General features: G+C 40.4%; 1 protein-coding gene across 1 annotated transcript; it reads right to left on the bottom strand.

Moving 5' to 3' along the window:
- Window positions 1–8,594: 8,594 nt before the first annotated feature.
- bloc1s5 (biogenesis of lysosomal organelles complex-1, subunit 5, muted) lies at window positions 8,595–13,662 on the bottom strand. Its single transcript, XM_083936017.1, has 5 exons — window positions 13,366–13,662; window positions 12,682–12,764; window positions 11,510–11,630; window positions 10,751–10,809; window positions 8,595–9,520 (listed from the first exon to the last, which is right to left on the bottom strand). Exons 1-5 carry the CDS (start codon window positions 13,382–13,384, stop codon window positions 9,347–9,349), a joined length of 456 nt encoding a protein of 151 aa, XP_083792143.1. The 5' UTR covers window positions 13,385–13,662; the 3' UTR covers window positions 8,595–9,346.
- Window positions 13,663–16,544: the final 2,882 nt, after the last annotated feature.

Raw genomic sequence — 16,544 nt, 5'->3', positions numbered from 1 at the left:
ATTTATGCATTCGATGGATGGTTGAGAGAGATGCAGTAAAGGCTTGGAAGTCACAAACAAGAAAAGTGGATATGTGTAAAACTGTGGTCTTCACCTACCGCTAAAAGGAATTTTTGAACGCATTGCTTATTAGCTTCCTTGCTGAGGGTCGGATGAAAAGGTCAATACTACTCGTGGGTATGTGTGTGTGTGTGTGTGTGTGTGTGTGTAGTAGGGGGCAACAACTAGCCTAGCCTGACAACTAGTCTTTGCACACTGAATCTGTATTTATTTGTTGGAAATTGTTGCACGTTTTAAAAATGAATATGACCTCACGTGTCAATCACGTTTACACACCGACAGGCTTAATTTTCCCATGTTTTCACCTCGCTCTAAAGGGAAAGAGAGTTGTACGATGACTAAGAACCACAGTCCATGCAGATGTCATTATCTGAAATGTAGAGACAAGTATTAATATACATTTACTCTACAAGTGAATACATTTCAGAGACTCTGCTCTGGCAAAAACACACCTGAACACACGATAGCGGAGCAGGCAGTTCCGTGTGAGTTGCAATGGACATGGTGGACACACGCGCTGGCTAGAATGACAGGGGATCGTCTTCAGCACTCGTAACTGCACTTGCAGGTACATGTTTTTACCAAACTAGACCACTGACATCCTGAAATTACATGGAAATGCCGCTGCTCCTTTATCAGCGGGGAAAACTAGACCAATAAAATGCATAAGACTCAGTGTGTGAGGTTTCTGTGGAAAATAAACGTTTTTTTTCTGGGTTATGGATTAAATGTGAAAAACACAGACGCAGTGTGCAACAGCTAAGCTAACCTGCTTCAAGCTGTAGCTTTATGGACACACTTGCTTTACAGGCCTTTATTCACCCATATGTTTCTCCTGGTTTCTCCGTGTGTGCTTTCTACCTAAGCCTATGCAAAATCCAAGCTGTTTTAAAATGTTTGCTTAAATATACGATCGAACATTATCTGCTGAATGATAGATAAAGCGGTGTTGATCTTTAACAAAGTGTCATGACAGTCAATGGGCATGCGGTAGGTGAGTCATAATTTTAGCTCTGGACTTCCTTCCTCTGTGTCTTTCTCCCTCTGCCTCAAGGTAAAGCCATTACGCTTGAAATGAAGCAGCATCAGTAGCAAATGCAGAAGCCCACTTGGGTTAAGAAGAGACAGGGGAGGGAAACGATGAAAAGTAAAGCCCAGGGCCGTCCCGGGGCCCTGAAAGAGAGTTCCGTTTATTGAAGGAGCCCACTCCCATGCATTCTTCTGCCAAGAGCCCAGGCCTCCCTGGAGAAAGCAGAGGCTGACTGGCATTCGGATGGGGGTTCATGAAGCTGCTACACACACACACACACACACACACACACACACACACACACACACACACAAATCTCATCTACACAGAGAGGCACGAACAAGTATGCACCTTGTTCCTCCATCTCCCGTCTGCCTCATTGTTCTGTCAGTCAGGATGGGTTTTAGCTGCGACCCACAGCGGGGATTCTCTATTTTCTGAATGGGTAACGCACACGCAGGCTTGTAAAGCACAACTGATTGATTCATTGGGTTCAGGGGCTGAGCTAGGTGGGATATTAGATGCTCCTTGGAGATCTCATCGTGAGTTCATTCAGTGAGAGCAAAGGGCTTGCTCTGAGAACAACAGGAGAGAAATTCCACTGCCATAGGTCCAGCTGACAATGGGACAAAGGTATTTTTAAGCAGCGTCATGCTTAGTTGGCTTTGTGAAATGTGCACTCCTTGGTGACTAACAATCATTTAACAATTTACGGTATGTTGTGTAATTCATCTCTATACGGACAGATTCTGCGTATGAATGAATGAATTTGGATGCTGTTGTTTCTGGTAGCATTGACCAATCACATTTGAGTGGCAGGTAAACAGTCCATGCGGAGAGCAAAAGAGGCAGAACGCATCAGCTAAAATGCAATCTTGGAATCCATCGACTCTGATGACATTTTGGCTTTCAGCGTTTTGTTATTATTTATCTACATTCACACGCAGATATGTGTTTATAGAAGCGTCATCGCTCAAGTTGCTTATAAGTTATCCGTTAACAATGATTGCTGCTTGGAAGAGGCCACATCAGAGAACCCCAAATATTGGCAGTTGGCCCCCAGAAGCTAAATCAACGTTGGGGCAATAGCTGCTGGGTTCCTAAATTGGACCTTAACCTACACTGACTGTCAATTATGGTCTGTATTGATTTTACAATTTTAATGATCACCTTTAAAGCATTAATTGGCCTTGATCAGAATTATAACCAGGGTTTATTGACCCCCTCTTTTCCTAGGCGTTAACCTCTTGCACTGGCTAATAAAAAACATGGATGAAAGTGACAGATTTTGCATTGGAAAATGTATTTGAAAGATTGCATCTTGGCACTGTCTTTCATTTCTTTCCTTAGGTTAAAGGTAACAGAATAAATTGTGGCTGCAAACATCTTGTCCGAATCGGGAAACCACCTGTTCACTGAGAATGGTGTCTGATTTTATTGACTATTTGAACTTTTACAGCTATATCAGTTTTATTTTATGGTATTCCTTATGTTGAAACAGAAAATATTCCTTGGGAAAAGCCCTGTGGGGATGACTGAAGTTCTCACAAAGTCACATTCAGAAGCGTACACCAAACACTGAACTCACATACTTGGATTTTTTTTTCTTAATTGTTTCGTTTTCAATTTTCAAAGATTTTCGCCTTAACATACTTTATGCTTCAACATCTCTGTTACTTCAATCACCCGCCTCGAATCCTATCTCATATTGCTTCCCGCCCCCCCCCTCTGTTCCATGACTTATTTCCGTAAATCAATACTCAGACAATGAGTTATAAATAACTGATCAAAAAGGCTCAGAGTAAATGGTTTTGTCATGAGCGGAAGATTTAAATCATATCCCTTTTTGCAAAACAGGAATGTTTCAATGGAGAAAGATGTAAATCTAGAGTGCAACGAGCTGGAAGGAAGTTCAGTAATGGAGTCAAGTACATTGACTGAGGTGAAATCTCTTGAGTTTGTTCTAACTGGATCTCCAGTGAGCTGATTATATAAAGTGGCTATAATAAATATTTTTTATATTTACAGTGGACCATATGACTGCTTACATATGGTAGGGGTCAATCATAGTGACAAACTCAGAGAATTATTGCCCACTTGGGAGTTTCCTTCAGCTCTACAAAGCGTTTTACATCTTTTAGCTCATCGTTTTGGTTTTGTGGTTCGTAACTTTACTGTTTTGGTTCGTTCTCACAGCTCTCATCGTGATATTTTCAGCAATAACAGTCAGCCATGTTCAGTTAAAGGAAATCTCTAAAAGCCCACTGCATGCATACTGCCCAGCATCATAGTTGGCCACTAGCTTGTGAACATAGTGGAGCACATAGGTAGCAGCTAAAGAGAAAAATATTTCTCTCAGGAGTTAGTGGAGGCCAAAAACAGAGCTTAAAGAGCCACAGGGTACAACCAATGCTCTTTGCATGCAGAAATTATGTTTGTTTATTTGCATGTAGAGCAGGGAAGTGAAATCTGATTACAACTGATCACTCAAGACACATGCGGAGTTAGCCATCATTGAACTGAAAAGGTGATGATATGCCAATGTTGGATTTACAGGTTGTTTCTGCTGCACACAAGTTTCAAAAAAACAGTTCTTGCAGGTTAAACTACATTTTGGGCAAATTTAAATGTTTTCATATGAACAAACTGATTTGAATATTGTAAGAAATTCTCTTTTATAGTTTTAGGCTTAAGAATATATGAAACTGCAACAATTGAGGAGAGATAACATCGGGAAAACACCTGCCTGGTACAGAAAACAGGGAAAATCAAAGCCATTGAGAAGGTATGTGGTTGGCAGTGAAGCCAGACATTCCTCTACAGTTCAGGAATCTAGACGACAACAAGCTTTGTTGCTGCTGGTGGCCGCTGGCTGATGACAGGCCGTTCTCCACGTCCTCTCTGGCTATTGTTTGCCCTGTGATTGACTGAGGAAGGTGTTTGTTGTTGCTGGACTCTTATCTGTGTTTCTTGGACCTGGCAAGAACACTGAGCTGTTGTATTAGCGAGGCTGTCCGATGAAACTGAACAGACTCAAAACATCACGCACAGACCTCAATTAGACTCTTTATTGCAAAAAAGACGACAATTGTGCCTTTCAAAGAGAGTTAATCTGATGACGAGATCTGGTAAAGAAATTGACTGTTCACTGTACAGAATGCACACTGACATGTTGCAGTGTCAGCCTTCACCGGGGAGCGCTGACATTTATAGTGAAAGATGGGATGTTTAATTTTCACTTTTCTATCCAGTGATCGCTTTTATATGCCACCCAGTGCTCATTTTCTAAGCTGCCAGACTCTGAAACTATCCAGCATGCCTCGCAACTTCGCCTCAGAGAAATATCAATTTCTTAATTGGTTTTACTGCAGCTTTGAGAGCTCTCCCTCTCTTATTTAGAGAGCCACCGGGAGAACATTTGCTATTGCCAAAGAATTCATATCGCCACCTGCGTTACCATCCACCCAGGACCCATCACCGACTCCCTGGGGTGGTTTTATGCTGGGTTATTAACTTGGAAGCGCGGTGCTTTTGTTCATTGGCATTTTCATTTTGGAGCCCTAAGTAATAGTAACAGGGGCCCATCACGTAGCACAAAAGAACCAGAGTGAGCACGCAGAGGTTGAAAATTCTCATAAGCTGTCAGGGAAGTGGGGGTGGATGAATGCCTACGCGCTTTGTATTGTTCCAACACAAAACAGTGAAATTGTGTTTCTGTTAGACCTGCGTTTTCTCATCGGTCGACTGAAATGAAAGGCGATCACGGCAAAAGAAAGTAACGCCAACTTTGCCGCCAGCTTTGTAGAAACTGTAGCAGTCGTCTGAGGTCATGTGTATTTTATTTGTTTCTTCAAGGGAATTCAAGCCCCACTGGTAATAATCAGTGGGGCTCGAATAATCAAAATAATAATCAAGCCATAACAAAAGGTGTGTTTAACCTGTCTAGCGCCATAAACGTGTAAATTGCACTTTGTTTATCCTGATAAAGACACCAAAGACAAGAATGCACATGTTGGCCTTCATCAGCATGTAAATGAAATGACATTACCTGTATGTTGATGAAGCTTTAAGCCTATAATATCCGGTCCTTCTGAGAGTCCTTCCTGTGCTGTGGATTGACCACACATATAATCTTGGGGCCGTAGTTGGTCGTAAAGTGTTCCTATCCCCATAAATTACTTTTAACTTTAGCGTCTACATGGATTACATGTACAGTATATTAAGCGTAGTCCAAACTAATAAAACAAATACACACATACTGTACATGTTGTTGGTAGACTGCCAAAAATAAGCACACCTCACATATGTATGCGATCAGTGTCGAATAAGTTTTTATTGATATCTGCGCGCCACATGTTCTCAGATGAATGCGTAACCATGGGAACTGATGAAGTTCAGTTCAATCAGTGTCTCCTCAGCTGTGTGTGAGAGCCCAGAGGGATCAAGATGAGTTACATTTACCTCTCTCCGTTGGTTTTCCTTTGTAAAGGTTAGACATGTAGTAGAGGTGACCTTAGGCGACCTTTCCTCATATTATTATGACTTGCAGTCATTTGTGATATAGCATTTAAATTGTACCTGGGTACATTCGCACATGCCTGAATATGTACTGTACTGTCAGTCCAGCATGACTGACTAAAATCCTACCGTTTTATTGTTGCTGTTCATTAAACATGTAATCTGCACATTTCATTCCTGTGATACATTTCATTCCTTTCCAGTGGATGTGGAAAGCGCTTCTTTCTTTTTTTTTTTTTTTCATCAGAGCATCAGATTGCATGAACTGACACCCCCCTCAGATCTGTCGCTTACCCAATGGAGCTCCAGCTGGGTGCTGCTGTTTCCTTTATCATTTGTGTTGGCACAGGGAACGGCAACTCCGTGGCCCGAGAGCACCGCTCTCCCTTCAAAACAGGAAGAGCCCGCTGCTCTGTGATGCACGCTGGAGACAAAAAACAAACCAACGAGGGTCCAGAGGCTCGAGGCAGGATGATAAGATGAGATTTCAGCCGGTGCCCGACCCTTTTCTGCACATTGACTCGTTTTACTAATCAGTGTAGAGGGAACGTTTCTGTGCCAGCAGCCTGAGTACATTGGACGCTTAACAGTTTTGGTTTGACAGATATCGATTCAGATAAACCAGATTCTCCCTTAAAGCGTAACACAGCTTTAGCCCTTAAAGTTAGAGTTGGACTTTCCTATTTTATACAAACAATTAAGGCACTTGTAAGGATGTTGATCAGTACCAGTCACTCAACAATTACTTGACCAGGTGCTGAGACTTCTGGCTTGACTTTTCAGCCTGCACTTCAACTTAGAACCAAAATTCCTATGAATGTCAAAACCTGTTGTTGTTGCAATCCCTCTGCCCTTAAACAGATGTTGATCTAAATCGCAGGTTGCTTAATGTCAATTTAGTTTGGCAGAGCACTACTGACAGAACTGGTCTTGTAGTGGTGAGATGGTGGAAGGTCAACCTGACAAGAGAGCAGAACAATGCATCAGACTGGTCATTAAACAGGTATTTCTGGTTTTGAACCAGCAAAGAGCATTAACCAGAGGCCAGTCTTAAGTCTAGAGCTACATGTGCAGCTATTGTCTAGAGTTAAATCCTGGCCCAACAAGTATTTACTCTGAGCTTATGACTCTACTCATGAATAGATGACACTCATGTGACTTTAACAGTGACCTTTCGTGTACTCAGACAGTTTTTTATTCCTACGAAACCCAGAAAATAAACAAGGGCAGATGAGAAGGTGGGTTGCTGGCAGAGGTGGGCCACGTTTCCGTATTGTCACTCCTCGTTAGCTGATGATGGGCTGTCTCCAAGTTGGACAGCTGCAGTCTCTCACACACACACACACACACACACACACACACACACACACACACACACACACACACACACACACACACACACACACACACACACACACACACACACACACACACACACACACACACACACACACACACACACACACACACACACACACACACACACACACACACACACACACACACACACACACACACACACACACACACACACACACACACACACACACACACACACACACACACACACACACACACACACACACACAGGCATTTCTTTGCCCTCTCTGATCTCTGATGCCAGCCACATGCATGCACAGACAGGCAGAGCAACCAGAGGGTGGTGTGCATGAGGGGGGAAGGTCATCTCTAGCCGAATGGAAAAAAGCTGCAGCTTCTGTGAAAGGGGATACAGAACTGAGTTCACTTCAGCAGTGTTGTCACACAGTGGAGGGACTCCACTGCTGGCTTGTTTGTCTTATTCGTATTTTTCTTACAGAGACTCTGTTTTACTTTAGCTGACGAATGAGGTGAAGCCCAAGCCTGCTTCTACAGATGAGACATTTGTCAGCTGAGGTGTCAGAGCAGTTTAAAGAAGTGCGTGGTGGTGAAGTGAAGGGGGGGTATCTAAAATATTTGTTCTATTACGTTGTCTGAGATGAACTCTGTTCTCAGCCATGCCAGGAATGTGCCCAGTGTGCCCACCCGTCCATTAACCTGTCCAACAACCCGCCATTGTCTGGATCAAAAACAAAACACTTCATTAAAAGTGCTGTGAGTCCAACATCAACCTCAGAGGTTCTCTGCTTCAGGGTCAAGACGCACACAGATGATTTCATATAACAACGTTTCATATATTTTTATTTGCTGCATGACTGTGATAAATATGTAAAGTTCCCATATTGTAATAAGTGTGATTTCCTTTCCTTTCCTTTATTTTAGCGCAGGTAGCGGTGCTATATAAAATGCACACAGCCTGTATTCAGAAACTGTGATTTTAAACAGACTTCTGTACTGTTGTGATGTCACAACTACACTATATATTTAGGTAGAAAGCTACAGTCATTCCCCGGCTGCAAGGATGGTGCACAGACAAAGAGAGCACAAATGTGGAAGACCTAGAAACACTGACCAATCAGACTAGGCTTTCTTCAGGAGGGAGACTTAAAGAGAAAAGGCACTGAAACAGACCATTTCATACAGAGGGTGTAAACAGGTATATTCAGACGGACAGAATGAGAAAAGTAATGTATTCTTTGAAGATTAAAGCATGATTAAAGCATGTGAACATGTTTAATAGAAACCCGAAATAGAAGTATGAACCTGAAAATGCCCTTTAAACACAAAGTATTTCCACTGTAGCATATACACCCCTACATTTTTATTATTCATAGTTGTTGTTGGTTTGTATTGATGTTGTCTTATGTCTTCATGTATATTTGTGGGAACTTGTGATGCAAGAAAAAATTCTGTGCAAACGAACAATAAAGTGTTATCTTGTCTTAAGCATCTGTGTGCAATTAGTCTGATAAACAGAAAAGTAAGATACAAATAACAAACACTTGGAGGCTGTGTTCATCATCCTGTACATTTTAATCACTATTTTTTTCATGAATACATGACAGAATGAAACTCAGACCAAAATCTGATGCATGTTTTTTTTTCCTGTTCAAACAGCAGTAAAAATATTGGATTTGTAACTCATTCAAATCAGATTTGAGGTGGTAAAGCAAACAAAACACAGCTGCTGCTGATCATTCATATTGGTTTCAGCAAAAGCCTTTTAAAATTAAAGTTACTCCGACAGTTGGTTTACTTGAAGTTAATGTCAGAGGTCAAATGTTGGGATGATTTGTTCTGGAAAGAGTTTTGTTTGAGCTCGTTTCTACAACACTTGACCTGTGCTTTAAACACACCTGCTAAGTCGGCCCTTTTTAACATTTAATGATCTGGCTTTCAGTGCTAAGAATATCTCACCTTCGTACCAAACTCCAGGTGCCTTTCAACTGGAGGCCGACGCAAATTTATCATCAGCAGCCTTCAGGCAGGCATCCATTAAAAATCTTGAAATGTTGAAAACTTCACGGCCAAGGAACAATCAAATGATTGCCTGTGTAAAAATGACATATCCCAGACCTTTTAGGTGCCGTGAAAATTCCATGCGCTAAAGACAGAAACTTGTGAGTTGGATGGCCTGTGAAATGCCACGGTGTTAATCACACTTTCATATTTATGATTTGGAAAATTTTGAGAATTTTGCAGGAGCAAAACCTCTATGTTTTAAGGCCAACCACCAAGTCATCAATCAAAGCCAATAGCTTTGTTTTGCACGAGCAGAACAGACGTCCAAGTCCATAACAAACACAAGCATGGAAGAAGAGAGGTTTGTTCACTCACACCCTCAAAAACATCACCTGGTTAGAGGGGCGAGAACTTATTCAAGTCCTTCTTCTTTTCGCTGTACTTGGCGCTGAGTTGTCCTACAGCCTTGTTGTGCTCCTCATCGACCTCCTCCTTTAATCTCTGCTGCTCCTTCAGAAACTCAGCCCACTCATTTTTCAGACGCTCCATGTTCCCCTGCAGCTGGGTGCTCTGGAAGGACACAAGAAGATGAGCATGATGATCTGAATTTAGCTTTAGCTGTCACACCCTCTTGCATATGAAGTCATAGGAGTGCCATAAGAAATAACACATTAAAAAAAGAGTACAAATAAATAAATTACATTATACAAAGATATGTTTCAAATTACCGAAAAAGTGATTAATTTATAAGCAAAATAAATGTTTCAAACATATATAAAAAAATACATGTGAAAATAAATAATGCTTATGATAAGTCTGCTCAGTGGAAGAGTGGGTCGTCCTCCATTCAAGAGATCGGCGGTTCAATCCCCACCTCACCCGGTCCACATGTCGAAGTGTCCTTGGGCAAGACAATGAACCCCGAATCGCTCCTCGTGCTGCGCATGGGTGTGTGACTGTGGTGTGAATGATTAGATTAGATGGTATGTAGATGTCCACTGCCATCAGTGTGAATGTCTGTGTGAACGGGTGAATGTGACAAACACTGTGAAAGCACCTTGAGTAGTCAGAAGACTAGAAAATCGCTTTATAAGTACAAGTTCATTAACTATTCTTTATATGTCCACATTTTTCATTCATTCATCTTCAACCGCTTGTCCCTGTCGGGGTCGCGGGGGGCTGGAGCCGATCCCAGCTGACATCGGGCCTGTCCAAGGTACACCTTGGACAGGCGACCAGTCTATCACAGGGCACATAGAGACAAACAGAGACAGACAACCATTCACACCTACGGGCAATTCAGAGTCATCAATTAACCTAACACATGCATGTCTTTTTGGGTAGTGGGAGGAAACCGGAGAACCTGGAGAAAACCCACGCTGACACGGGGAGAATATGCAAACTCCGCACAGAAAGGCCCCAAACCAGGATGCGAACCTGGAACCTTCTTGCTGTGAGGCGACAGTGCCTTACATTTTTATTTACTTTATTCTTTATGGCCTCCTCTTTACATTTACTCATTGATTTTCTCATTCTTTCGTTGATCAATTCTTTTTATGGCACTCTCATTACTCCATACTTGCATTCACACACTACACTGAAGATGCTGATAATGTGAGGCAGTGTGTAGGGGCTCAGTGTAATGTCTGGACACTGACATTCAGCCAACAGGTGACGTATATACACAGAGGACACAATATGATGAATGCCTGTACAATCTGCGATGCAATCTGTTTTTCAAGGCCATGATGATGTGTCCACCTGCTCTAAGTGCTGGACTTTGCCTCCAGTTGTTTTTACCTGCTGTGCCTCTAGCTCCCTCTGCTGGACTCTCTCTGCCATGTGATTAGCAGCCTCCACTGTGGGAGAAATGCAAAAAATAGTCTTAACATTTATATGCAAAATTTCCATCTTTTCTAACACAATGCAGAAATATTGTAAGATTGCCCATGTTTAGTTGGTTTCTTGTGTCATCGTACCATCAGAGGGATTCAAAATATACAACTTCATGAAACATAGTGTGTTGTTATCCCCAAAGCAATTTCAGTCAAAAGCAACTGGACTTGGGTTATTTGTCTTGGAAGACGTTTCACCTCTCATCCAAGAGGCTTCATCAGTTCATGTACGCATCTGACCAGGCTGGGACTGGACCAGGACCAGGACCAGGCTGGGACTGGTCCAACTTACTGGTGTGGAGATCCCGGTATTTAACCTCTCACAAGGCCGATGATGTCACTAGCACCCTTTGTGCTCCAAGTGCCAATGCCTGTCGTTAGAGTGGCAGTCGTTGGTGGGAAGTCGCTTTTGGCTTTGTTAGTGCTTTATTGAGTCTTAAGCCTCTTGGATGAGAGGGGAAACGTCTTCCTGGACAAATAACCAGTCCAGTTGCTTTTGACTGAAATTGCATTTGGGGATAACGATGACCTGGACAAATAAGAACATTCACAGGCATAATGTGTTGTTAAATGTCTGATTTTTTTTAGATGTCAGGCCAAGCATGAAATAATGCTATTTTAGCAATCCTAAGTCTCAAGTGTGAATCTGAGAGAGGAGACTCACACCGCTTCACCACATCAGACAGCATGCCCTCCAAATCTGTGGGCAGCATTTGCTCATTTGTTTCTGGAACCATTTTGTTGAGGTTCTCCAGCAGTCGGCTCTCCCTGTGTCCACGTTTCTCCTAAAACAGCAGCAGAGGAAATCTCAATGTTGACACACCGTAGCACATAGTACACTGAAAACATATACTTATAAAGTCATTGAGGCCAGCACTGGATCTTAACCCGTTGCTTCCATTAAAATGAGGGAAAGGAAATAACAACAAATACGTTAAAATCATTTTCTGGTATTTTCTGTCCAAGAACAAGAGAACATACCGTATCTTTCAAGTATATTGAGAACTCTACGAAATATGTTATTTGGTTTGGACCACTCAATTTGCACTAAAAACAATAGACAGATTATCTCACACAAGGACAAAGACTAAATTCAGTACTTTATGAAATCGATTGTTGTCAGGATAAATACAGTGTGTTCAAACGTGCTGTTCATTTTGTGCTACTTCATAGCCCCCCCCCCCCAGGTATCTCCAGACTTTGCGATTTTGAATCTGCATGTCTCATATAAACTGAATGATAACGTGTTTTTCTGAGTAGTAGTAGAAGGCACTGTACTCAATATTCAGAACGCCAATATTCTTCATTCCAGGTGAGTATTTCAACATGTAATGTCATATAGATATAATTTCATAGGATTTATTATTTATTTATATTATTATAATTATATTAATCTTTTTGTGCACAGGTGTCGACCCGAAATCCAAAGTTTTATTGTGCCAGTCAAAGCGATACAGACTCCGTCAGGATACAACAGATGTGTCATTAAACTTATTGCAAGTTGATGTACCATCACGAGGGTCTTGGAAACATATTATGAAAGTTGAAAAAATGCATGGTGTTGCTTTAAGCCACATCTCTGTATGTATTCATCGCATATCTGATGCTGGTCTTATGCCATTTGTGCACTTACAGGATTTAATGTCCATGGTTGACGTTTTATATACTGGCTAGAAAGTGATAGCATAGACATCGGTGTGACATGTAGATTCTCAGCCGTCCCTCAGTAAAAGGTCCAAATACCTGGTGGCACAGCACTGAAGCCACGAAACAAACACCGAGTAAAACGGTCTGCAGCCTTATAGATAACACATCCGTCACGCTCCCGTCAAGTACCTCAAACTCTCTCACAAAGTAGCGGAGCTCTGCATTAACGACTGGTCTGTGGTCCAACAGCCGGGACTGGATATCACCAACATCTGCAGCAGCAAAATTCAGTTTAAACATGAGGAACACAGGAGGATACAACAGTTTTACAACAACATTATGACACGTTAGTATCAACAATAACTTAAGCACACATTAATAGACTGAGCAGGCTTTTAATATTGTGTTACATAGCCTGCATGCTATACTAAGGTATATTTCTATCATAATTAGACTAGTTCCAACCATTCATTCTTTGCACGCATGTAGGTCTACTAAATAAAAGCCAACAATTTTTATTAAATGTATATATTTTTATTAGTTCCCATCCAACCCTAACACTCAGAAAATAAAATAATTTAAGAATAATAATGATAATAATAATAATGATAATAATAATAAAGAAATACAAAGAAGATAAAATATTAATAAAAAAACAAAAGATACTAATAATAAGAATAATTGAAAAATAACATGAATAAATACGAATAAAAAAATAATAAACATGCACAAAGCTAACGAATTATAATGTCCACCACATTGTTCTTAACATTAAATCATATGTTGAACAGCCTTTTATCTGCCTGATCAGACAACACATTGAAAATAAATGTAAACAGCGAGGTAAATAAGAAAGAGAATGTTTTCACTCACCTTTAGCAATCTTGTCCATCTGCACAAACTCTGTTGACACGTTTATTTTAATAGCTAAATCAAATTAAAGGTGTGTCTCCTGTGAAGCAGCTAGCTCAACCAGCTAATAAGCTAACAACACTTGCTAAATGTAACACATGCTAAGCTAACGGGTAACTAATTGTGAAAGCGAAAGAGCTACGTAGCTGAACTTCACCATCCGGCGTTAACGTAGCCTATATTTTCATGATATAGTAATATATGTCAGCTACAATATGAAAACAAATGCAGGTCATGTGAATGGCAGCTGACTCCAATGTAAACATTTACTACTACTTCCGGGTACGAGGCCGTGGACTGAACCAATCAGCTGAGAGAGAGAGAGAGATGGAGGGGTGTTCATTCAGCGGTTCGAGCTTTTCCCCCTTTTTTCACTTTTTAATCAAAATACTTTCTCCTGCAGTCTCGGTTTGAGGTAAACTACATTGACGTGCTTTTTATTCTGTAAGGTATAACTGTCTGTAAACTTGTGTGTGCGTTTGTGCGAGACAGTAGCGTAGACTGAGGTTGTGCGTGACAAAGGACAGCAGATGTCAGTGTTGCTCTGTGGTGGAACAAAGGGACACTTCACTTTTTAGATCATTTCCACACATTAGCCTGCGTGTCTCTTCTAAAGCACCCAGTTGTCCAATAAGATTGTGTCTTATTAAGTATGGGCACTACATCCTTTCCTGACTATGGCTTAAAAAACAAATACTTACCACTTTGTTAAAAGCCAAGTAAACACATTGCAACAAATGGCTTTATTTGGTTCAGTTATAAGTCATTATTAAGAATGACTTCCAGGTTGCCAGGTTGTGATCCGTGTAGCTGGTGTTCATCCTCCTCCAGCAGGACACTTTGTCTTTTAGTTATTTTGGTCATTTGCCGCCTCTCTAAGGGACCCCTTACCTGCAGACTATCAGAACCAAATTACATTTTAATAACAACTTGTAACATTTATAACTCTAGACTTTAAGGCTTATCAGAAAGTGTGAAACCCTATAGTCAATTAATTAATGAATTCCCTACACTTTTAACTGCATTATTACTAGTGATAGACCCATACATCTTTGTTTTTTAGGTGAATCGGCATCGGCTGATGCTGCTAGGTATGCCAATAGTTTTTTTCCTGGCATTATTTACAGACAGGCGCCCACTGGCAGCTCTGTGTAGCTAGAGACGCCTTTTTAAATTTCAATTAATGTTCCTTTTTTAAAATTGAGACTCGTAACATTTGTATAATCATGTGTAATTTTTATGATGTAAATTGAGGGAGCAAAAGTAGTATCGGCTCATGAAAATTGGCAGTCCGTATCGGTCATCTGATGAAAAAAAAAAAATCTGTATCAGCATCGGCCCCTAATAATCCATATCGGTTGATCCCTAATTATTACCAAACACCAGCCAGAGATATTTTTCACCACCTGGCAACCCCAAAGTGGCTGCTCTATTAAAGAGTTCTACAACTCATCATGTAAAGCACGATTTTTATAGAGCCATTAGTTATAAACCCTTTATAAAGGGTGCCTTAGTATAAAGTGGTACCTTATATATAACAGTAATTATTTAACATCAGTCTAATATGAATACAGGCACTAGAGTGTCAACAGCTGCTTACTCACTGTGGGTATTGGTTATTTGACCTTATCATATGTACAGTGCACACAGGAACCAATAATAATACAATCCTATAATTGTGGTAGAATGCTATAAATCTAGCAAATTTATGAGTCCATTTGGGAATAATAAAGGACACACTGTATGTAGGGATAGCCTGCAACAGGAGTTAATAAAGACAAAGTCTCCCCTACATAAATTAGGAAGCACACTATAATCTTTGTATGAATATGGAGAAGGCCGTTTTTGCCGACCTCTCTTTTTGATGGATACATTTACATTTAGTTGCTTAGGTATAGTACACAGCATTTGCATTTATCAAGACCTCACTACAGTGAAATAAGCTAATGCATTTATAGTGAGTTTACGTCTTTGAAAACCCACAGGTCAAGTCACCACAAGATGGCACCAAATGTCTCACATTAGTTTTTGAAAATCCAGGGCCGGCAAAACCCTGGTGACTGAATAATCTTGGATTAGCAAGTGCTTTTATTACACTTTATAAAATGCAAATATATTGGCATGCATGCATTAATAAACACAGCACTTGTGGCAAGAGCAAAGTACATGTAGATATTCAGTGAGAAGAGGCATTGTTTGGGGCAAACGTTGCATATTAGTTGTCAAAAGTTTGTTTGCGAGCCCTAAATTCATTAGGACTGTCATGCTCAGTTAAGAGAAAATCATTAGGGCACCACTTAAGTCTCCCACTGTCCACATTGTTTAGTTAAACACTGATTACATGCGCCATTAGTTTTGATTTGGGCCTATTAAGGAGATTAAATGATTGATCAACATCTGCCGAGGGATAAAAACAAGCCCCTCGCTGCAGACTCATGTGTGTCTGAAGAAGCACGAGAGGATCTCCGACAATAGAACATGTCAGATCCAACGTACATCCTGTTGTTTTGTTTATTCACGATTTGGCGGGGTAAAAATAAAAACATTTAGATCGTCCCTGAGATGGAGAGGCCAGGTAAATTCATTACTAGATGTACTGTAGATGGAGTAGAACAGCAGAGTAACATAAACATCTATTTTGGGTTTTACAATCAATAGAAATAATACAATTAGATTAAAAAGTAAAATCATCTCATGAATTATTTCATACTTGTAGTATATTATATTTTGTAGATTAATAAAAAAAAGTCTAAAAACAGTTTAACAACTCAAACTTTTGAATAACAAAAAAAGTAAGATATATAGATGGAATAGAACAGCAGAATAAAATACAAATATATGATTTCATTTATATATATATATATATATATATATATAAATAAAATCACATGTCATTTTATTTAGACATTTGATAAACATTTTAATGCAGATTCAATTAGATTCGACACACTTAACTTGGGGTTGCAAATCCTACAATTTACATTCAGATTTTGAAAAGGGAGAAGAAGAAGTTCAAACATCCACTACTCTAAAACTGATGTTTCCACGGCATTAAAGAATTCGGAGGACGACGCCAACATCGACATAACGAGGAAATACGTGTCCTTCTGCATCATTATCTGCAAGCGTTCTGATGTGCC

This window comes from Echiichthys vipera, assembly GCF_963691815.1.
Source record: "Echiichthys vipera genome assembly, chromosome: 21".
NCBI classification, from domain to species: domain Eukaryota; kingdom Metazoa; phylum Chordata; class Actinopteri; order Perciformes; family Trachinidae; genus Echiichthys; species Echiichthys vipera.
This window is presented reverse-complemented; position numbering and strand designations above follow the sequence as displayed.